The following is a 24,357-nucleotide window of genomic DNA, read 5'->3' on the forward strand; positions in this document are numbered from 1 at the left end:
GAGTCTTATAATGGGAGATTTTAATTTCCCAGATATTGACTGGAATTTGGGGGCTGGTTACTCACGCACTAGCAGAGCTTTTGTGGATTTATTGGATGATTGTTTTCTACATCAGCATGTTCGGGAGGCAACTAGAGGGAGTAATACTCTTGATTTGATTATCAGCAGTGATTCTTCATGCATTAAGAATCTGCAGATAAATGAACCACTAGGTGGCAGTGATCACAGTGTGCTGAAGTGGGATTTACTCAAAGAGGTAACTACCATTAGGGGTAAAGGGAAGGATTATTGCTTCCGTAAAGGCGACTACGATGGACTGAGACAGTATTTAAATTCTATACAGTGGGACCAACTGATGATGTTACCAACAGCAAATTCAAAATGGGAAGCATTCAAAGAACTTATCTTGGAAGCTACTAGGCTTTACATACCAACTAAGAAATATTGTTCAAGGTTTAGGCCAAAATGGATGTCAGATGAACTAATGAGGCATATGGCAGAGAAGAAAAATGCATGGGATACTTACAAATTAACACATGACACAGAAGCCTATGATAGATACAAGTTGATATGCAACCAAGTTACAAAGGAGGTTAGGCAGGCGAAGGCAGATTACGAGAAATCCTTGGCAAGGGATGCAAAGAAAAACAGCAAAGAGTTCTTTACTTAGGTAAACTCTAGAAGGAAGGGGATGAATCAGATTGGTCCACTTGATATTGATGGGTCAACTGTTGATGATCCTGCTCAGGTAGCTAACAAACTAAATGAATATTTTGCATCGACATTCACACATGAGGAGTTATTCAGCAAAGGGAATGCCAGAGGTGTATTCAACTCTAGCAGTAAGCTACAGAATCTTGAAATAACTGGGAGTAAAGTGGAGGAGAAACTGTTGAAGATAAACACAAGAAAGGCACCCGGGGTGGATGGGATCTATCCAGTTATATTAAAGGAGGCAGCAAAGGAAGTAAGCAAACCCTTAGCCATAATTATGAGAGCTTCCTTGGACTCAGGGGAGGTACCCATAGACTGGAAATGTGCAAATGTGACCCCAATTCACAAAGGAGGATCAAAGGCTGACACAAGTAATTATAGACCTGTGAGCTTAACTTCTGTTCCAGGAAAATTAATGGAGGCACTGGTTAAAGAAGCACTGCAGGATCATTTAGACAAGACTTCAGTTATAGCTCAGACACAGCATGGTTTTGTTAAGGGGAAGTCTTGCCTGACCAACTTGATTGGATACTATGATGCAGTCACAAAAGAACTGGATGCAGGGAATAACTTTGATATTATATACTTGGATCTTAGAAAGGCTTTTGATACTGTTGCACATGGAAGACTGCTACACAAATTGGAGCAGTGTGACATTGGAGGCAAATTGCTGCTATGGATAAAAGGGTGGTTGAGGGGGAGAAGACAGAGAGTGGTAATCAATGGACACTGCTCATCATGGACTAATGTTATTAGTGGAGTCCCTCAGGGCTCAGTGTTGGGTCCATTGTTGTTTTCTGTATTTATAAATGATATTGATGATGGTATATCAAGCTTAATGTCCAAGTTTGCAGATGATACAAAGGTTGGCAGGGTTGTCAAGGACACTACTGACACTATGCTGCTGCAACAGGATCTGGAAAGGTTGAGCAGATGGGCTGAGAGGTGGCAAATGAAGTTTAACATTGACAAATGTAAAGTACTACACATGGGAAACAGCAACCCCAGAGCAACGTATCAACTCTGTGGTACTACACTGACAGTGGTAGAGAATGAAAGGGACTTGGGGGTGATTGTGCAGGCAGATATGAAGTTCTCTGAGCAGTGCAGACGGGCTGCAAGAGTAGCTCATGGAGTATTGTCAATGATATACAGGAATTTTTCCAGCAGGGATAAGGAGGTGATTATTCCATTGTATAAGGCAATGGTCAGGCCACACCTAGAGTACTGTATACAGGTCTGGAGGCCTCATTTCAAGAAGGATGTAGAGCTGCTGGAATGAGTACAGAGAAGGGCAACAAGATTAGTGAATGGAACAAAGGGGTGCTCTTACGAAGAAAGGCTTAAGTTTTGCAAATTACAGTGTCTGGAGACTAGGCACCAGCGAGGTGATCTGATAGAGGTGTATAAAGCCTTGAATGGTTTGAGCATGCTCAATGCTGATGGGATTCTTTCTCTAGCTCAGAATAATCACCTGAGAGGGCATAAATTCAAATTGAGGAAAGACAGATGTAGGATAGACGTGCGGAAATTTGCCTTTAGCCAGCGGGTGGTTGGTTGGTGGAACAGACTGCCATCCCTTGTGGTGGAGGTTGATAGCCTGAATAAGTTTAAGGCTCGGCTGGACAGGTATTTTGAACGAACAGAGGGGTGAAGTGGAAGTGGGTTTTTTTTTTTTTGGCTGATGCTGCATAAGCTTGCTTTCTTGCATCAAATGCCTCTACTAATGCTAATGCTAAAAACACGATCAAAAGACTTTGAGATGTCTATAGCAACTGCTTGAATTTTTCCATTGAAGTCCATAAATGCAAGGGTAACATAAGCAAGAATAACACCAGTGGATCGACACTGACAGAATCCATACTGGTGATCGTTGATCAGATGGAAGGTTTCTAGGCAATTTAAGAGTTGCCGGTTAATTGATTTCTCCATTACTTTAAAAAGAGTAGAAGTAATTGAAATGGGACGATAATTGGATGGTAATGATTTGTCACCCTTTTCAGGAACTGGCTGAATATGAGCAAATTTCCAAGCAGAAGGAAAAACACCTTTGGAATAAGAAAGAAAAGAAGGCGGCAAAGAACAGGAGCAAAGGTTTTGAGAACGAGTGGAGAAACACCATCAGGACCTGGAGCTTTCTTAGCATCAGGATTCATCAAAATTCTTCTGATATCATATTGGAGGAAGACCACAGGAGGCATTGAATGGAATGTGTTGGGAATAGTGGGAGGTGTTTTACCATGATCAGGAGTTGGAAGAAAAATGGGAATAAAATACAGGAGTTGGAAGAAAAATGGGAATAAAATACAGGAGTTGGAAGAAAAATGGGATGCTAGCAGGTTCAGCTTTATCCTTGGCTAAAGTGACATTAGAAGCATCTGCTTTTGACAGAAGTGGGAGCAGAGGGCAAAAGTTGCGGCCAATAGCTTTGGCAAGAGAACAGAATGCTCGGCTACCATTAGGGCAAGGAGCAAATTTTCTACTCTTAGCCTGTTCCAAATCTAGTTTGGACTGATTAATAACTGCTTTAAATTGTTGCAAGCTTTAGTTTAGACAGAAAATGAAACTTAAGAATTGGAAACAAGCCAATTACGATAAGCAACATTCTTTTCTTGAACAGCCTTAGCACATTTATTGGAAAACCAAGGTTTAGATAAAGGAGGAGATTTTAAAGTGAAGTGTAGAATAAAGGATTCCATTCCTACAAGAATAATTTCATGGACACTATCTGAGCAAACGTTGACATCAGAAGTTTTAAAACAGTAATCCAACCAAGGGAAAGAAGAAAAAAAAATCTCACAGGTCATCCCATTTTGCATTCTTGTAATGCCAAACAAAAAGAGGTTGGGAATAGCCATCAGATAAAGGCTCCATTGGAGAAAAGACTATCACCAAGTTGTGATCTGAGGTGCCTAAAGGATCATTCACTTTGACCATGTACTTAGAAGGGTTGTTTGTAAGAAAAAGATCAACCATGTTGGCTATATGGTTAGGACTGTCTGGTATTCTGATAGGTAAATGAACGATCTGTGCAAGGTCATTAGCAATTGAAAAAGCTTCAGCTGGGTCTGTGTGACTAGAAAACGGAAGCCACCTGGAGTTGTGATATTAAAATCATCAAGGAAAATTACTTCACTGTTAGGAAACTTGGACTGGAGAATATCAGGTTGCAAAGAGAGGAAGTCAAAGAGTTCCAAGTGATTAGTGCAGTTGGGAGAATGGTAGAGATAACAGATGAATTTGACAGAATGAGGTAGAGAGATTTTAAGCCAGAGAAGATTGAAAAGAGGAGATTCCAAATTACCAAGTCTCTGCCAGGGAATATCAGAATGGACATATGCACAAGTACCACCTTTGAGGCAAAAGGAATCATGCAGCGAATAATTTGGGCAACTGAGATGAGCAGTGGTTGAATCAACCGATAACTGAAATTCTGTCAGAAAAAGTGCATGGGATTTGGCAAACTGTAAGTCAAAATGGACATCATTGAGATTAGAACTGAGACGACAGAAGCCTACAGCTAGTCTGTAATCAAGTCACAAAGGAGATTAGGCATGCAAAAGCAGATTTTGAGAAATATTTGGCAAAGGATGCGAAGAAAAACAGCAAAGAGTTCTTTACTTATGCAACCAGAGAGAGTAATACTCTTGATCTGGTTAACAGCAGTGATCATTCGTGTATTAAGAATTTGCAGATAAAAGAACCAATAGGTGGCAGTGATCACAGTGTACTGATGTGGGATTTACTTAAAGATTTAATTACCATCAGGGGTAAAGGAAAGGGTTTTTGCTTCCGTAAAGGTGAGTACAGTGGTCTCAAAGTTTTTAAATTCAGTATAGTGGGATCAACTGATGATGTTACCAACTGTAAATTCTAAGTGGGAAGCATCCAAGGAATTAATCGTGGATGCTACTAAAAGTTTCATACCTATTAAGAAATATTGTTCAAGGTTTAGGCCTAAATGGTTATCTAATGAGACTTGTAACAGAGAAGAAAAATGCATGGGATGCACATAAATTATCAAGCGACTCAGAAGCCTATGGCAGATATAAGCTAGTCTGTAATCAGGTCACAAAAGAGGTTAGGCAGGTGAAGGCAGATTACAAGAAATCCTTGGAAAAAGATGCTAAGAGAAACAGCAAGGATTTCTTTACTTATATAAACTCTAAAAGGAAGGGGATTAATCTGATTGGTCCACTTGACATTGATGGTTCGACTGTTGATGATCCTGCTCAGATAGCAAACAAACTGAATGCATATTTTGCATCTACATTCACACATGAGGAATTATTAAGGTTTGAAAATGACAGAAGGTTATCAAATTGTAGCAGGATACTTAATGATTTTGTAATAACTGAGAGCAAAGTGGAGGAGAAATTGTTGAAGTTAAACATAAGTAAAGCATTTGGGGTGGATGGGATCTATCCAGTTAGCATTAGTAGAGGCATTTGATGCAAGAAAGCAAGCTTATGCAGCATCAGCCAAAAAAAAAAAAATAAATAAATAAAAAATAACCACTTCCACTTCACCCCTCTGTTCGTTCGAAATACCTGTCCAGCTGAGCCTTAAACTTATTTAGGCTATCAACTTCCACGACAAGGGATGGAAGTCTATTATACCAATCAACCACCCGCTGGCTAAAGGCAAATTTTCTCACGTCTATCCTACATCTGTCTTTTCTCAATTTGAATTTATGCCCTCTCAGGTGATTATTCTGAGCAAGAGGAAGAATCCCATCAGCATTCAGCATGCTCAAACCATTCAAGGCTTTATACACCTCTATCAGATCACCTCGCTGGTGCCTAGTCCCCAGCCACTGTAATTTGCAAAACTTAAGCCTTTCTTCGTAAGAGCACCCCTTTGTTCCATTCACTAATCTTGTTGCCCTTCTCTGTACTCATTCCAGCATCTCTACATACTTCTTGAAATGAGGCCTCCAGACCTGTATACAGTACTATAGGTGTGGTCTGACCATTGCCTTATACAAGGGAATAATTGCCTCCTTATCCCTGCTAGAAAAATTCCTATATATCATTAACAATACACCATGAGCTACACTTACAGCCCGTCTGCACTGTCAGAAAACTTCATATCTGCCTGCACAACCACACCCAAGTCCCTTTCATTCTCTACCACTGTCAGTGTAGTACCACAGAGTTGATACGCTGCTCTGGGGTTGCTGTTTCCCATATGTAGTACTTTATATTTGTCAATGTTAAACTTCATTTGCCACCACTCAACCCATCTGCTCAACCTTTCTAGATCCTGTTGCAGTAGCATAGTGTCAGTAGTGCCCTTGACAACCCTGTCCACCTTTGTATCGTCTGCATACTTGGATATTAAGCTTGATATACCATCATCAATATCATTTATAAATACAGAAAACAATAATGGACCCAACGCTGAACCCTGAGGGACTACACTAATAACATTAGCCCACGATGAGCAGTGTCCATTGATTACCACTCTCTGTCGTCTCCCCCTCAACCATCCCTTTATCCATAGCAGCAATTTGCCTCCAATGCCACACTGCTCCAATTTGTGTAGCAGTCTTCCATGTGCAACAGTATCAAAAGCCTTTCTAAGATCCAAGAATATAATATCAAAGTTATGCCCTGCATCCAGTTCTTTTGTGACTGCATCATAGTATCCAATCAAATTGGTCAGGCAAGACTTCCCCTTAACAAAACCATGCTGTGTCTGAGCTATAACTGAAGTCTTGTCTAGATGATCCTGCAGTGCTTCTTTAACCAGTGCCGCCATTAATTTTCCTGGAACAGAAGTTAAACTAGCAGGTCTATAATTACTTGTGTTGCCCTTTGATCTTCTTTTGTGAATTGGGGTCACATTTGCACATCTCCAGTCCATGGGTACTTCCCCTGAGTCCAAGGAAGCTCTCATAATTATGGCTAAGGGTTTTCTTACTTCCTTTGCTGCAGTTATATTAAAGGAGTTATATTAAAGGAGTTGTATTCCTTTGCAGTTATATTAAAGGAGGCAGCAAAGCAACTAAGCAAACCCTTAGCCATAATTATGAGAGCATCCTTGGACTCAGGGGAGGTTCCCACGGACTGGAGATGTGCAAATGTATCCCCAATTCACAAAGGGGGATCCAAGGGTGGCACGGGTAATTACAGACCTGTTAGTTTAACTTCTGTTCCGGGTAAAATAATGGAGTCACTGGTTAAAGATGCATTGCAGGATCATCTAGACAAGACTGCAGCAATAATTCAGACACAGCACTAGTTTGTTAAGGGAAAGTTTTGTCTGACAACTTTAATTGGATATTATGATGTGGTTATAAAGGAACTGGATGCAAAAAATAATTTTGATATCATATATTTGGATTTCAGGAAAGCTTTTGACACTGTTGTGCATGGAAGACTATTGTACAAATTGGAGCAGAATGGTATTTAGGGTAAGTTGCTACAATGAATAAAAGGATGGTTAAGTGCGAGAAGACAGAGGGTGGTAATCAATGGGTGCTGCTCTTCGTGGACCAATGTTATTAGTGGAGTCCCACAGGGTTCGGTGTTGGGTTCACTGTTGTTTTGTATATTTATCAGTGATATTGATGAAGGTATATCAGGCTTAAAGTTTGCAGATGATACAAAGGTTGGCAGGGTTGTTAATGACAGTAATGGCAGTGTGCTACTGCAACAGGATCTAGATAATTTGGGCAGATGAGCTAAGAAGTGGCAACTGAAGCATATGGGTGGAAGTAACCCCAGAGAAATGTACAAACTGTGTGGTACTACACTTAAGGTGGTAGAAAATGAAAAAGACCTGAGAGTAATTGTGCAGTCAGATATGAAGTTTTCTGAGCAATGCAGACAGGCTGCCAGGGCAAGTCATTGGGTTTTGTCAATGATATATAGGAATTTTTCCAGCAGGGAAAAGGAGGTGATTGTCCCTCTGTATAAGGCAATGGTCAGGCCATGCCTTGAGTACTGCATACAGGTCTGGAGGCCTCATTTTAGGAAGGATGTAGATTTGCTTGAGTGTGTACAGAGAAGGGCAACAAGATTGGTGAGGGGAATGAAGGGATCCTCTTACCAAGAGATGCTTAAGTTCTGCAAATTTCAGTGGCTGGAGACTAGTCATCTGTGCTGTGATCTGATTGAGGTGTATAAGGCCTTGAATGGGTTGAGCACGCTGAATTCTGATGGGATCCTTTCACTTGTTCAGATTACGAACCTAAGAGGACATAAATTCAAATTAGATGTGCAGAAATTTGCCTTTAGCCAGCGGGTGGTTAACTGCTGGAACAAACTTCCATCTGTTGTTGTGGAAGTTGATAGGTTGAATAAGTTTAAGGAGGAACTGGATAGGCATTTGGAGGGAATGGTATGTGTGTGTGTTTTTTTTTTTTTTTTTTTGGCTGATGCTGCATAAGCTCATACACTTGCTTTCTTGCATCACATGCCACTGCTACTACTACTACTACTACGATGTGGTCACAAAGCAACTGGATGAAAAATATTATTTTGATATTATATACTTGGATTTCAGGAGAGCTTTTGATACTGTGGCACATGGAAGATTGCTGTACAAATTGGAGAGGTATGGCATTAAGAGTAAGTTGCTACAATGGATAAAGGGATGGTTGAGTGGGAGATGACAGAGAGTGGTAATCAATGGACACTGCTCTTCGTTGACAAATGTTATTAGTGGAGTTCCCCAGCATTCGGTTTTTAGGCCCATTGTTGTTTTGTATATTTATCAATGATATTGATGAAAGTATATCGGGTTTAACGTTCAAGTTTGCAGATGTTACAAAGGTTGGCAGGGTTGTTAACGACAGTAAAGAGAGTATGCAATTCCAACTGGATTTAGATAGGTTGGGCAAATGGGCTGAAAAGTGGCAACTGAAGTTTACATTGACAAATGCAAAGTACTGCAGATGGGTAGCAATAACCAAAGAGAAACATACCAACTGTGTGGTACTACACTCAGAGAGGTGGAGAATGAAAAAGACCTGGGGGTAATCGTGCAGGACAAGGAGGTGATTATCCCTTTGTATAAGGCAGTGAGTATTGCATACAGATCCAAAGACTTCATTTTAGGAAGGATGTAGAGTTGCTATAACAAGTACTAAGAAGGACAACAAGATTGGTGAGAGGAACAATGGGGTGCGCTTACAAAGAAAGGCTTAAGTTCTGCAAGTTGCAGCAATTGGAGACTAGGCACCTGTGAGGAAATGTGATTGAGGTGTATAAGGCCTTGAATGTTTTGAGCAGGCTTAATGCTGACGGGACACTTCTGCTCGCTCAGACTAAGAACCTGAGGGGACATAGATTTGTATTAAATAAAGACAGTTCTAGAATAGATGTGCGGAAGTTTGCCTTTAGTCAACTGGTAGTTGATTGTTTGAACAGACTAGGCCTTAAATAAATTTAAGGCTGAACTAGACAATCATTTGGAGTGACCAAATGGGTGAAATGAGAAGGTGTTTTTTTTTTTTTTTTTTTTTTTTTTTGGCTGATGCTGTATAAGCTTCCTTTCATGCATCATATGCCTCAACTGATGCTAATGCTAATTTAAGGAAAGCTTTTGATACTGTTGAACCTAAAAGACTGCTGTTAGAATTGGAACAGTATGGCATTAAGGGCAAGGATACAGGGATGGATGAGTGGGAGAAGACAAAGAATATTTTTAATGGACTCTGCTCTTGGTGCTCCAATGTTATTAGTGGAGGCCCACGTGGTTTATTGCTGTGCCCATTGTTGTTTCCTATATTTATTAATGATATTTAGGAAGTTATATCATGCTTAAGATTAAGTCTGCAAATGATACAAATTTTAGTAGGGTAGTTAATGACAGTGATCAAGGTATGATACTGCAATAAGATCTAGAAAAATTAGGCACTTGGGATGAGAAATGGCAGTTGAAGTGAAATATTTACAAATGTAAGGTACTGAATATGGGTAGCAGTAATCTCAGATTAACGTACCAACTGTGTGGTACTACACTCAGGGCAGTGGAAAATGAAAAAAGACTTTTGGGGTAATTATACAGGGCTGTCAGGACAGCTCATGGTGTTTTGTCAATGATATACAGGATCTTTGCTAGCAGGGATGAGGATGTGATTGTCTCATTGGGCATAATGATTAGACTGCATCTTGAGTACTGCATACAGGAGACCTCATCAAACTTCTGGAAGGGGTGAAATGGTATTGAGATTATTAAAGGAAATGAAAGGATAGTCTTACTAAGAAAGGCTTCATTTCTGCAAATTTCAGTATCTAGAGACCAGGTGGCTGTGAGAAGTTCTGATTGAGGTGTTTAAGACTTTGAATGGATTGCTAATGCTAATGGCATTAGTATTCTCCCTGCCATTAGCAAGTTCACTTGTTAATGCTTACATGTTGAAGAATGCCATTAGCAAGCTCACTGCCAATGGCATTCATCCTCTTGCTCATACTATACACTTGAGGGGCATAAGTTCAAATTGAGAAACAATGGTTGCAGGATAGATATGTGAAAGTTTGCCTTCAACCATCAGGCGGTTGAATTTTTAAACAGAATTCCATCTGTGTTGTAGTGGAAGTGGGTGGTTTGAATAAAGTCAAGGCAGAACTAGACAAATTATTGGAGAGGATGGACAAATGATGTAGGAATTTTTTTTTTTTTTTTTTGGTTGATGCTTTATAAGCTGCTTTCTTGGATCATATGCCAGTACTAATACAAAAACCTTGCAACCACCCTATGAATAACCACTTAGGTTATTAAAGATTTTTTTAAATAACTGCTATCAATATGTATATGGTATTTCATTGGCGCAAACTAGATACTTATCAGGAGGTAAAGAATGTTAATAAGAAATTTTTTTAAATTGCTCTGCTATAGAGTATTTGAAATTGGAGTTACTTTGAGTGTTTGCCCTGAATAATTGTGGGCATAACATTTTGGTTATAAATAGTAATGGGTTAAATAACATTAATTTTGACTAACTCATATCTTGAAAACATAGTAGACAAATGTTTTTGCAAACCTTTTTAGATTTCATTTTTCAAGATAGTAAATATCACTTTGTTTTTTATTTTATTTTTTTTTTTGTAGATTTCCTGTAAACATTCATATTTTGCAGATAACTTTTTTTTATCAGCCTTTTCAGAGAAAACTGAAAACAATCTGAGTCATTCTAGGAGTTCTAGTGCATCTAGTATTAACAGTTTGAAAACAAATATTGGAGAAGGAGTATTATGCCTGAAATTTGCACTTTCATATGGAGGAAAAACAGGTAGTTTTTTCTTGTAAATATACTGTAAAATTAAAATTTTTTTTTTTTTTTTTTTTTTGTTCCAAATGTAGTTTCACAGTGGTTGCTAGTTTTTGTTATTTCATTGATCTTACTTGCTGAGGCCAAATAATGCCTCTCACATGAACTGACATAACACATATTCAAGTCACTCTCACTCCAATACCATTTAAGAAGTGGAGTGAAAGTAATAGTAGAACAAGCCAATGAAATTTTCAGATAGTTTTACCTACAAAACAGAGGCCTAAATATAACTAGCCCTCCCTAATCCTTTTGAAGACAATAACAATTTTAATTGCCTTTAGTTAAGATTGTGGTTAGCAGATGTCAAGTGAAGGGTTTAAGGTTTTTCCTCTGAGTTTTTCAGCCTGCACAGCATATGTATTGGCCAATGATACACATGTATACATGACATACCCATTTAGTGGAGTACCATGAAAACTTGTGCACCAGTAGTCCCATGAACAAGAACAAATATGGGTAATTATCCTTACCCCTCTAGTATTACCAGAAGTCTACCTGTCAGAACTATGAACAGATACTCTAACAATATTCCACTAATGCCTAATATAAAGTACTACTTTTTGGATGACACCTTGACCATTTGGTCACACAGGAAAGAGCAGTTAAACCAATTTCACATCCACCTCAACACAAGAAATACCAAAATATGATTTACACTCAAGAGAGAATAAACTTAAGGTAGAATTAGTTTCTAGTCTTACACTGAACTCTATGTATCTTCATTCTGCAGCTCTTGGACCAAGAACTTTGGAAATTAGAGAAGATGTATATAGAAAACAAGTATATGCCATGTTCCCCAATTTGCAAAATGCAGTATGTGAAAATCAGCACCATATTTTTTGGTGTGCAATGATCTGTTTATTACGTACTGACATGATATGTAATACATATATATAATTATGAACGTATCCTTAGATTCAGTGGAGGTCACCACAGACTAAGATGTGTAAATGTATTTCCCAATTCACAGTGGGAGATCAAAGGGTGATACAAGTAATTTTAGTCCTGTTAGTTTAATTTTCTGTTCCAAAGAAAGTAATGCAATCATTGGTTAAAGAAGCATTGCAGTTATACTTCAGACACAGCATGGGTTTGTTAAGGGGAAGTCTTGTCTGACCAATTTGATTGGATACTACGATGCAATCACAAAGGAACTGGATGGAAAAAATAATTTTGATATCATATACAGCACACTCTCGATTTACCGGGATCGGATTAACAGGGAAGAGGATTAACCGGGATAGTTCAAGAATCCAAATTAGAAAAAGAAAAATGTGTAGTTTGTTTTAGTGCGTCGTGTTGATTATTGTGTTCCGTTGCACCGCAAAAAGACATTTTGTTTCGTCATTTATGGTAATGAGCTCCAGAAATGTGCTTTAGTAAAATGTGAGCTCGTGTGGGGTGATAATAATGAGACACAAATAGTGAGTTTTTATACGAATAGTGACACAAATAGAAATTTTTTTTTTTTTTATAGTAAATATATGTATATTTTTTTGTTTAGAAATCGCGAAAATAGTAGTAGTAGTAGTAGTGGCATGTGATGCAAGAAAGCAAGTGTATGAGCTTATGCAGCATCAGCCAAAAAAAAAAAATCACACCATTGCCTCCAAATGCCTGTCCAGTTCCTCCTTAAATTTATTCAACCTATCAACTTCCACAACGACAGATGGAAGTTTGTTCCAGCAATTAACCACCCGCTGGCAAAAGGCAAATTTCCGCACATCTATTCTACATCTGTCTTTTCTTAATTTGAATTTATGCCCCCTTAGGTTCGTAATCTGAACAAGTGGAAGGATCCCATCAGAATTCAGCATGCTCAACCCATTCAAGGCCTTATATACCTCAATCAGATCACTGCGGATGTGCCTGGTCTCCAGCCACTGCAATTTGCAGAACTTAAGCCTCTCTTGGTAAGAGGATCCCTTCATTCCCCTCACCAATCTTGTTGCCCTTCTTTGTACACGCTCAAGTAAATCTTCATCCTTCCTAAAATGAGGCCTCCAGACCTGTACGCAGTACTCAAGGCATGGCCTGACCATTGCCTTATACAAAGGGATAATCACCTCCTTTTCCCTGCTTGCAAAATTCCTATATATCATTGACAAAACTCCATGACCTGCCCTGGCAGCCTGTCTGCATTGCTCAGAAAACTTCATATCTGCACAATTACTCCCAGGTCTTTTTCATTTTCTACCACCTTAAGTGTAGTACCACACAGTTGGTACGTTTCTCTGGGGTTACTTCTACCCATATGCAGTACTTTGCATTTGTCAAGGTTAAACTTCAGTTGCCACTTCTTAGCCCATCTGCCCAAATTATCTAGATCTTGTTGCAGTAGCACACTGCCATTACTGTCATTAACAACCCTGCCAACCTTTGTATCATCTGCAAACTTCGAAATTAAGCCTGATATACCTTCATCAATATCATTGATAAATATACAAAGCAACAGTGGACCTAACACCGAACCCTGTGGGACTCCACTAATAACATTAGTCCACGAAGAGCAGCACCCATTGATTACCACCCTGTCTTCTCCCACTTAACCATCCTTTTATCCATTGTAGCAACTTACTCTTAATACCATTCTGCTCCAATTTGTACAATAGTTTTCCATGCGCAACAGTGTCAAAAGCTTTCCTGAAATCCAAATATATGATATCAAGCCGCCTCCGTAGCCAGGTTGGAAGGAGCAGCAGTATGTAGCACACGCTTCTTGATTAGACCGGGGTTCGAGCCCGTCACCACCAAATACGGAGGATGCGGAAAGGTCAGGGAATGACCACCGCATATCCCGGAGCAATATGGCCTTAGTTGCTAATGCTCCTAAAAAAATCAAAATAAAAAAAAAATAATAAAATAAAAATAAATATGATATCAAAATTATTTTTTGCATCCAGTTCCTTTGTAACCACATCATAATATCCTATCAAATTTGTCAGACAAGACTTTCCCTTAACAAACCCATGCTGTGTCTGAATTATTGCTGCAGTCTTGTCTAGATGATCCTGCAGTGCATCTTTAACCAGCGACTCCATTATTTTACCCGGAACAGAAGTTAAACTAACTGGTCTGTAATTACTCGTGTCACCCTTCGATCCCCCCCCCTTTGTGAATTGGGGATACATTTGCACATCTCCAGTCCGTGAGAACCTCTCCTGAGTCCAAGGATGCTCTCATAATTATGGCTAAGGGTTTGCTTAGTTGCTTTGCCGCCTCCTTTAAAATAACTGGATAGATCCCATCCACCCCAGGTGCCTTTCTTATGTTTAACTTCAACAATTTCTCCTCCACTTTGCTCTCAGTTATTACAAAATCATTAAGTATCCTCCTACAATTTGATAACCTTCTGCCATTTTCAAACCTTAATTCCCCATGTGTGAATGTAGATGCAAAATACTCATTCAGTTTGTTTGCTATCTGAGCAGGATCAGCAACAGTCGAACCATCGATGTCAAGTGGACCAATCAGATTCATCCCCTTCCTTTTAGAGTTATGGGTAATCACAAAAGAGTTGCACTTTCAGTTAAACAAAAGCTTGAAATTATTCAAAAGTTTGAAAACAGTATCCATTAAATCTCTAAAGCACCATTATAATGCTGGTGACCAAACCATATATGACATTATAAAAATAAAGGGAAGTTATTAGATTTAAAATGGACATAGTAAAAAATAAAGGGAAGCATCGTATTGGACACGCGAGTAGTGCATGGTAAAATATTTTATTTATCGCCATACCTTTTACGTAGGTTGCTGAACATGTTTCGATACAGTAACTTACGTAAATTTCTTTTTTTTTTTTTTTTATTTTTTTAGGATTGTAAAATTTAAAACAAACAAAAAAATCGGCGTACGCACAAATTGCACAAGTGAAATGCGGAGTAACAAGCAAAAAATAGGAGACTTTTAATTTATTTATGCTTTTGTTATGACTGAAGATTTCACACACATTTCACCATAATAACGTAAAAACCCACAGAATTCCAGCTATTGGTATTATCGCAAATGCAATAAGATCGAATTTGCCACCCGTTTATGATTAATTAGATGCACTAACAGAAAAGCCCAATAAACGGAAAGTGCAAATTGTTTTTATGGTAGATCTCCAGAAATGTGCTTTAGTAAAATGTGAGCTCATGTGGGGGTGATAATAGTGAGACACAAATAGTGAGTTTTCGCCTTAACCCTGTGAGGTTCTTTACAGAAAATTTCATTTTGACCGTTATCATGGTGCCGACTAAGAGAAAAGTGCCAGCGGTACTAGCAAATCTACCAACAAAAGGAAAGCGATTGATTTGGATCAGAAAATTAAAATAAATAAGGATGTATGAAAATAGTCAAACATTAACAAGTATCGCGCCGATTTAAGATTTGTCAATAATAATATAGTAGCAATATATTATTAGTCGTTCCCGAGTTACGTAAAAGTTGACTTACGTAACAAGTCCTGGAACGTATCTCTTACATATGTCGGGGAGGACTTCTGTATTTTTGGATTAACTGGGAAATTGATTATCCGGGATTTCTTTTTTACCGTCTATCCTGGAAAATCGAAAGTCTACTGTACTTGAATTTCAGGAAAGCTTTTGATACTGTTGCACATGGAAGACTGCTGTACAAATTGAAGAGGTATGGCATTAAGGGCAAGTTGCTGCTATGGATAAAGGGATGGTTGAGTGGGAGAAGACAGAGTGGTAATCAATGGGCACTGCTCTGTGGACTAATGTTATTAGTAAAGTTCCCCAGGGTTCGGTGCTGGGCCCATTGTTGTTTTCTGTATTTATCAATGATATTGATGAAGGTATATCAGGCTTAATGTCCAAGTTTGCAGACAATATGAAGGTTGGGAGGGTTGTTAATGACAGTATGTTACTGCAACAGGATCTAGAAAATTTGGGTAGATGAGCTGAGAGGTGGCAACTGAAGTTGAACGTTGACAAATGCAAAGTACTGCATATGGGAAGCAGTAACCCCAGAGTAACATTACCAATTGTGTGGTACTACACTGAGGTTAGTGGAAAATGTAAAAGAACTGGATGTAGTCGTGCAGTCAGATATGAAATTTTCTGAGCAGTTCAGACAGGCTGCAAGAGTAGCTCATGGGGGTCTTGTCAATGATATACAGGAATTTTTCTAGCAGGGATAAGAAGGTGATTATCCCTTTGTAAAGGCAATGGTCTAGCCACACCTTGAATACTGCTTACAGGTCTGTAGGCCTCATTTTAGGAAGGATGTAGAGATGCTAGAATGAGTACAGAGAAGAGCAACAAGATTGGTGAGGGGGAACAAAGGGTTGCTCTTACAAAGAAAGAGGCGCCTCCGTAGCCAGGTGGGAAGAAGCAGCAGTGTGTAGCACACGCTTCTTGATTAGACCGGGGTTCGAGCCCATCACCACCAAATACGGAAGATGCGGAAAGGTCAGGGAATGACCACCGCATATTCCCGGAGCAATATGGCCTTAGTTGCTAATGCTCCTAAAAACCAAATAACAAACAACAACAGTTATAAAGAAAGGCTTAAATTCTACAAATTGCAGCATCTGGAGACTAGGCACCTGCAAGGTGATCTGATTGAGGTGTATATAAGGCCTTGAATCATTTGAGCAAACTCAGTGCTGATGGGATTTTTCCTCCTGCTCAGATTTGAAATTATGCACCTGAGGGGCATAATTTCAAATTGAGGAAAGACAGTTGTAGAATAGATGTGTGGAAATTTGCCTTTAGCTGGTGAATAGTTGATTGCTGGAACAAACTTCCATCTGTCATTGTGGAGATTGATAGTGTGAATATGTTCAGGAAGTGGACAAACTTTTGGAGCGAAATGGGAAGTGTTTTTTTTTTTTTGCTAATGCTGTATAAGCTCAATTTCTTGAATCATATTCCTCTACTAATGCTAAACTGTTTCAGAATAAAGCTTATTTATTTATTGCTACTGCTATAGTAGCTGGTAATCAGCTGCAAGAATCTTAAATTGAAATTGATTGATTACAGCATATGTAACTATTTCGACTCAGCTGCAACATTTATTCCTCCCCACCCTGCCTACCATGTTTTAGGGTAGTCTAGAGACTGATTTCTGCAGTAGTTGCTACTCTGTTATAGTACATCAGTTATTGGCACATTATGATATATGTTAATAGAATGCATGCCATAATTTCATTACAGAGAGGATTCAGTAGACTGGTTGAAAATTATGTTATTGTTGCAAAAAAAGCTGCAAAGGTATCATCTCATATTCTGTATTCAGTATTGTTACTGAAAATATGTCTAGCTAAAGCTGCTGTATAAAGTCAACAGAGAGGAATTTTTCCAAAATGGTTGTTTCATATACTAAATGACTGATAATTGCATAGTAAAATTGTATTAGGTGTGTAGAAATCATCATTTTGAAAAGGTTATTCCTATTGTTTTAAGAATTACTTCTTATTTTACTTCTTACTTATTTTTTGTATTAGCCCCCAGTTTACATGTCACCTAAAATTTTTATATTAAACTAATGTTAGTATGGGTCTTTTTTTGAAACTGCCTTCATAAACTGCGATGTAATAAGCGTTGAAGATTCTTTGTGGTGTAGGAATTGGGAGCCCCCTGTTACATTTCAACACATCCTAATTGAATGTATGTTCAACAGAGAACAGTTGACTTTTTCTCATTGACTCCCATCACTCAAGACATTTCCACACATTTAAACATCTTTTAGCAGATGAAGACTTTTAAAATAGATATTTTCTCTCTCTTGCATAAAATAAACCTATACCACACTTTCCAACTTCACAGCCTATAAATATATATCAGTGTAAAAAATTTGGGTTCCTTTTCCAAAATTCCTGAATCCACTTTATGAATGCTGAACCTGGCAAATTTTTTTAGCACATCTGCAAATATTTGCTGATATTCCATAAAAATTCAAAACATCCAACCAACCAGTTGTAAACCATGCTCGTACATCAGATTTATTTAGAAAAATATAAAAGTTGTTGTTAAACAAGTAGAACAAAAGTTTAAGAAAATTTTTATTTTGTTGGTGACAAGTAATTGTACTTTATTGAAAAAATTAAGTGACTTAATTAAAAAAAAAAAAAAAAAATTTGTATTAAGAGAGATCAGTCCTTTAATATTCTTAAATAAGTTTTTTATGCTTTTCAGATGCTGTACCTAGTCCAAGTCTTTGGGTTGGAACAAGTTATGGCTCAGTATTTGTCTTCCTACTTATGTTTCCACCATCTGATGAAGATCGCCAGTTTCAGCCAGTAATTATATCACCTAGTGGTAAGTATATTAATTGTTGCCAATATTTATGAGATCATCTAAAACATATAGGTCTTCATAAAAGAAAATTTTATATTTTATTAATATTCTGAGACAAAAATTCTTCTGATTTGGCACCTCAGTAGCCAGGTGGGCAGGAGCAGCAGTGCGTAGCACACGCTTCTTGATTAGACCGGGGTTAGAGCCCGTGACCACCAAATACAGAGGATGAGAAAAGGTCAGGGAATGACCACTGCATATCCCCGGAGCAATATGGCCTTAGCACACGCTTCTTGATTAGACTGGGGTTAGAGCCCATGATCACCAAATACGGAGGATGCAGAAAGGTCAGGGAATGACCACCGCATATCCCCGGAGCAATACGGCCTTAGTTGCTAATGCTCCTAAAAACCAAATAACAACAACAGCATCTTTTAATTTTCTCCTGCCTGTTGTATTTATGATCAGCATGATGATCATTTTGTATTTATTAATGATATTGATGAAGGTATATCAAGCTTAATGTCTAAGTTTGCAGACGATACGAAGATTGGCAGGATTTTTAATGACACTAATGACAGTATGCTACTGTAACAGGATCTAGAAAAGTTCAGCATATAGGCTGAGAGGTGGCAACTTAAGTTTAACATTGACAAATATAAAGTATTGTATATGGGTAGCAGTAACCCCAGAGTAATGTATCAACTGCACTCAGGGTGGTAGAGAATGAAAAGGATCCAGGGATAATTGTGCAGTCAGATATGAAGTTTTCTGAGCAGTGCAGACAGTCTGCAAGAGTAACTCATGGTGTCTTGTCAGCGACATACAGGAATTTTTCTAGCAGGGATAATAAGGTGATTATCCCCTTGTATAAGGTGATGGTCAGGTCACATCTTGAGTATTGTATGCAGGTCTGGAGGGCTCATTTTAGGAAGGATGTAGAGCTGCTGGAACGAGTACAGAGAAGGATAACAAGATTAGTGATGGAACAAAGGGTTGCTCTTACGAAGAAAGGCTTAAGTTCTTTAAATTACAGTGTCTGGAGACTAGACACCTGCAAGGTGAACTGATTGAGGTGTATAAGGCCTTGAATGGTTTGAGCAAGCTCAATGCTGATGGGATTTTTCCTCTTGCCCAGATTAATTGCCTGAGGGAACGTAAATTTAAATTGAGGAAAGACAGTTGTAGAATAGATGTGCGGAAATTTGCCTTTAGCCAGCAGGTGTTTGATTGCTGGAACAAACTTCCATCTGTCATTGTAGAAGTTGACAGCTTAAATAAATTCAAGGCAAAACTAGACAAATGTGGAGCAAATGGATGGGTGAAATGGGAAGGGTTTTTTTTTTTTTTTTTTCTTTTGGCTGATGCTATATAAGCTGTTTTCTTGGATCATATGCCTCTACTAATGCTGATTCAAGAATTCCAGAATGAGCAGGTTGTGTGTGTAGTTCAACAGACTATAGTTATAAGTGTATTTTTAAGCTATATTAGCATAATGCAGTAAAATCCCTTTACAGCGAATACTGTGTTAGCAAAACTTTCACTATAAAAAATATATTTCCGGGTCTCAACTGACTTCCCATATTACTAATGTTTGTAAATCTTGTTTGAGTGAAATAGTTCTGATGAAAATTTGGTATGATCATTTATTTTCAAAGTTCACCTGTATCTAAAATGTATTGGTTTTACATATGTGAAAATTTATCAAATGATACTTGTATTGCAAATATGAGAGGATTTGGCTGAACAAAAAAGAAAAGGGTTTAAAAGATGCGGCAAAAAAATTCTCATATCCTTTAAGTTTTTCATATTTTCAAATGATTATGTTCAAATCCAATTTGATATGGTATACCGGCACTTGTTCTAAAGTTCTCTTTAGTGAAGGCAGTAATTAGCCAATCTCAAGTGTTTGGAGTAGGATTTTGCTTTTCCCCGTGTGATATTCCATAATGTAAACATACACTTGTATTTGTACAGACAAAGTATACAGTGGCACATTATGGTTTAAGTCACTGATGTGCCAAAACCCTACAACAACAACACATTTTCATCCCTACCAAGTGGCGCCTCCGTAGCCAGGTGGGAAGGAGCAGCAGTGCGTCGCACACGCTTCTTGATTAGACCGGGGTTCGAGCCCGTCATCACCAAATACGGAGGATGCGGAAAGGTCAGGGAATGATCACCGCATATCCCGGAGCAATATGGCCTTAGTTGCTAATGCTCCTAAAAACCAAATAACAAACAAACAACAAACAATCCCCACCAAAAAAAATAAATAAATAAATAATAAACAGGAAATGTAGCTGGTGAGATAATGAATTTTTGTACCTAGATGTATTATTTTTTTTCTCAAATTGAAAAAAGGTCACTCTTGCACTCCTTAAGAAAAAAAAAAAAAAAAAAAAAACCCTAAAATTAATTACATTTTATTTAGTGCAGCCTGTATCTACACACATTCAATTATATAAAAGTTGAAATTTCATATTAACATGTAAAAAAATAAAGTATAATAAACATTAAAAACAAGAAACCAACTATATTAATATGTGTAAGCTAATGTTAAGTTATATTCACTCTAAGGTTTGGTTATTCAAATTTTACACTGCACTATATTTGTTATAATTAAAATGTGCTTTCTAAATGATGATCTCTGAACAAATAATTTTACTTTTATACTGTGTATTTTATTTATTATTATTGATTTTAAAGTCTATATTTAAGTAAAATTAAGCAGAAAGTGCTACTTCTGTATATCAGAAAAGTACATCTGAATTTTTTTTGAACAAATAATAGTTCTTTTGAAGTAATTTTCAGTTATTTAGCACAACAAAATTCTTCTTGCCTCCTGAGAAGTTCATTGTAACTGCATGTTACTGTATAATCTTATAAGCCTAACAGTTTATAGTAATTCCTCTCCAATTGCAGATTTGAGATAACACAGTGTTATTTTTGTATATCAAAATTTTACAATCTTTGTAATGCTCAGTGTAAGAAAAAAAAAATATACATTTCCATATACCAGAAAAATATGCCAATTACTGCTTCCAACTGTAAATTATGGAGCAGGTTTGCTGTGTAGTACTGAATGAGCATATTTATTTATGCTCTACCCTCCTAATTATTTATTCATCAGTACCTCACAACAGACTTTCAATTATCAAGGAGCAGATTGCCAGGTCACTGACTAACTGGGATCTGTTTGCCCCCAAAGAAGTCTATGTCATTCTAAGCCATATAACAAAAAGAAATGTGGCATCTGTTACAAGATGTTTCTGTTTGTACATTTTCTAATGTTCTTGTAGCCATGAACTTTGAATTTCTAAGATGCTACATCCCTACCTTTGCTTTCTGCCTATTAGTTCACTCTTGTCATATTTCAGCAATCCCTCGGTTTTACTAGCATATGATTAATTTTAACATTCTTCTCAGTTGTTTTCTTTTTTTTTTTTCTTTTTTTTAATATGCATCTGTGCACATTTTTTCATGCTAAAATGGAAAAGGATTGTTCTTTCTTTTGAACAAAACCTTCAACTCTTTATTAAATGTGAAAAAGGTTGTTAGCCTTAGTGAATTTCTATTCAACTGCATGGAACAATAATGAGACTCCACTCTTGCTGACAATATGGTACCTTGAAATGTATGTAGTACCCTTCTTGGGAAACAAACTTCATTATTTTCCTCTTTAAAAAATATGTATGCATTAAATTTTGCCATATCTTCTCAAGCTGTGGTGTGTGCTTTTCATGATATGAATGCAGTATGTATGTAAAGTGTACTTTTTATCACATTTACAAGTTTTGATTTCATTTTGAAGATCATCCAGTTTTTGATTAGATGGGAAAATTGATTAGTATTAGTAGTGGCAAATAATGCGAAAGAGCAAGTTTATAAAGCATCAGCCAGAAAAGAAAAAAAAACCTTGTCACCTCACCTGTCCATCCCTTCCAATAGTTACCTTGCCTAGTTCTTCCTTGAATTTATTCAAACTACCAACTTCCACAACAACAAATTGAAGTTTTCCCAACAATCAACCACCTGCTGGCTGAAATCCTCCTTCAGTTTGAATTTATACCCCCCCCCATGTATGTAGTCTGAGAAAAAGGAAGAATTCCATCAAGCATTGAGCTTGCTCAATCCATTCAGAACTGATTTCTCAACTACCCTGGATAATTGGCTTTTAATTGTATACACTGATGAGCCAAAACATTATGACCAGTGAGCCGTTATGCAAATTGAAGCAACTGCAGGTGAACTACGGTGCAGGTCGGGACACGGTATAAAAAACACCTGATACTGAGCTCCGTTAATCAGTGTTACTCTTGTTCTTCAGATGGAAAAGGCAGCAGACTTAAGCAAGTTTGACAAAGGCCAAATTGTAATGGCCAGACGACTGGGTCAGAGCATATCCAAAACAGCACGGCTGGTGGGGTGCTCACGGTCAGCTGTGGTTAGTACCTACCGTAAGTGATCGAGGAGGGGAAACCCACGAACCGCCAGCGAGGTGTTGGACGACCACAGCTCATCGATGCTCTAGGTGAGCGGAGGCTCACCCGGATGGTACATGGCAACAGAAGGGTGACTGTGGCACAACTAGCCAGTAATTGGAATGCTGGTGATGGGAGTAATGTGTCACAATACACAGTACATCGAACCCTACTGAAAATGAGGCTGCATAGCTGCAGGCTGCACAGAGTGCCCATGCTAACCATGGTTCACACAATTCAATGGACATGCAAGCATCGAAACTGTACCTTGAGTGATTGGAAGAAGGTTGTCTGGTCTGAGGAATCACATTTCCTGTTGCACCATGTAGATGGCTGGGTACGTGTGTGTCATTTACCTGGGGAACTGTTGGTGCCTGGATGCACTATGGGATGAAAACAAGCCGGTGGCATTGGTGTAATGCTTTGGGCAGTGTTCTGCTGGGATACCCTGGGTCCAGTCACCCATGTGCCAGGCACTCTGACATCTACCATCTACCCAAACATCATTGCTGACCAGGTACACCCTTTCATGGCAAAGGTGGTGGTGCCTCTGGCGGTGCCGTCTTTCAGCAGGATAATGCACTATGCCACACCACCCAAATTGTTCGAAACTGGTTCACGGAACATGAGGAAGGCTTCCAGGTCTCATGTGCAATCTTATGTGTGGCCTTTGTCATAAGATCGCACATGAGATGAAATAAAATCATTAAATAATCCTACTACTTTTAAACTAATATTTTTTAAAATTAAATATTTAAAACGTTTTAATAATAAAAAGCTTTATATTTTTTTTTCACAATATAGAAACATTATTCAAATAATTAAAAAAGGAAAATACAAATTTTTTGATCTAAAAAGTAAAATATATCATGTTTAACTTTTTCTATTTATTTAAAAATCGTTTTTATGTACCACAAATGATAAAAAAACGAAAGCTATTTAATAAAAGAAAAATTCTAATCCTCTGTTAAGTTTGTTAAAATAAAAAAAAATATTTTAACAGAGTTAATAATTTGACGAAAATAGTTTTTTATTTTAAAATTTAAATTGTGACATCGTGATTTTTTATCTGTCGCTTTTATGTGCATATTTGTAACTGTGAATATTTTGACAACTGTATGTATTCTTGTCTTGAATTTTGTAATCCTGTAATTTCTTATGTTTGATTTCACAATTGCTTAATTTTTAGATTGCCCATCATGTCCAAAAAAAGTTAAAAGGAAGTTGAATGAAGAAAACAAAACATTTAAAGAAGATTGGGAGATGCAGTATTTTCTTATTTCTGTGAAAGACAAAATGGTTTGTTTGATATGTAATACAGCACTAACAACATTAAAAAAATACAATGCAAATCAACATTATCTATCTCACAAGGACCATAAATATGTAAAATTAGAAGGAGAAGCTCGTAAATCTGCACTTCAAAAAATGAAGAAAGAAAAACAGCACCAGGTAAAGGCTTTTGGTGCTTTTATTAAGCAAGGAACTTCTGCAACCGATGTTACATACAAAATAGCACATGTACTTGGAAAAAAAGCAAACCATTTAGTGACATCGAAATGATAAAAGAATGTATTATTGAAGCAGTAGGATGTTTAGATCTGGAAAAAGTTGACAAATACAA

At 37.7% G+C, this 24,357-nt stretch overlaps 1 protein-coding gene across 1 annotated transcript in view; it reads left to right on the top strand.

Annotated features, from left to right (window-relative positions):
- LOC150081240 (syntaxin-binding protein 5-like) overlaps positions 1–24,357 on the top strand; it is a 416,184-nt gene that overhangs the window by 320,442 nt on the left and 71,385 nt on the right. Inside the window, exons 20-21 of the mRNA XM_090379469.1 lie at positions 10,823–10,957; positions 18,148–18,270. Coding sequence (XP_090235595.1) covers positions 10,823–10,957; positions 18,148–18,270 — 258 coding nt within the window. The remainder of the gene's footprint in view (positions 1–10,822; positions 10,958–18,147; positions 18,271–24,357) is intronic.

This window comes from Mastigoproctus giganteus, chromosome 8 (genome assembly GCF_048544385.1).
Source record: "Mastigoproctus giganteus isolate SK-2022 chromosome 8, ASM4854438v1, whole genome shotgun sequence".
Classification (NCBI taxonomy): Eukaryota; Metazoa; Arthropoda; class Arachnida; order Uropygi; family Thelyphonidae; genus Mastigoproctus; species Mastigoproctus giganteus.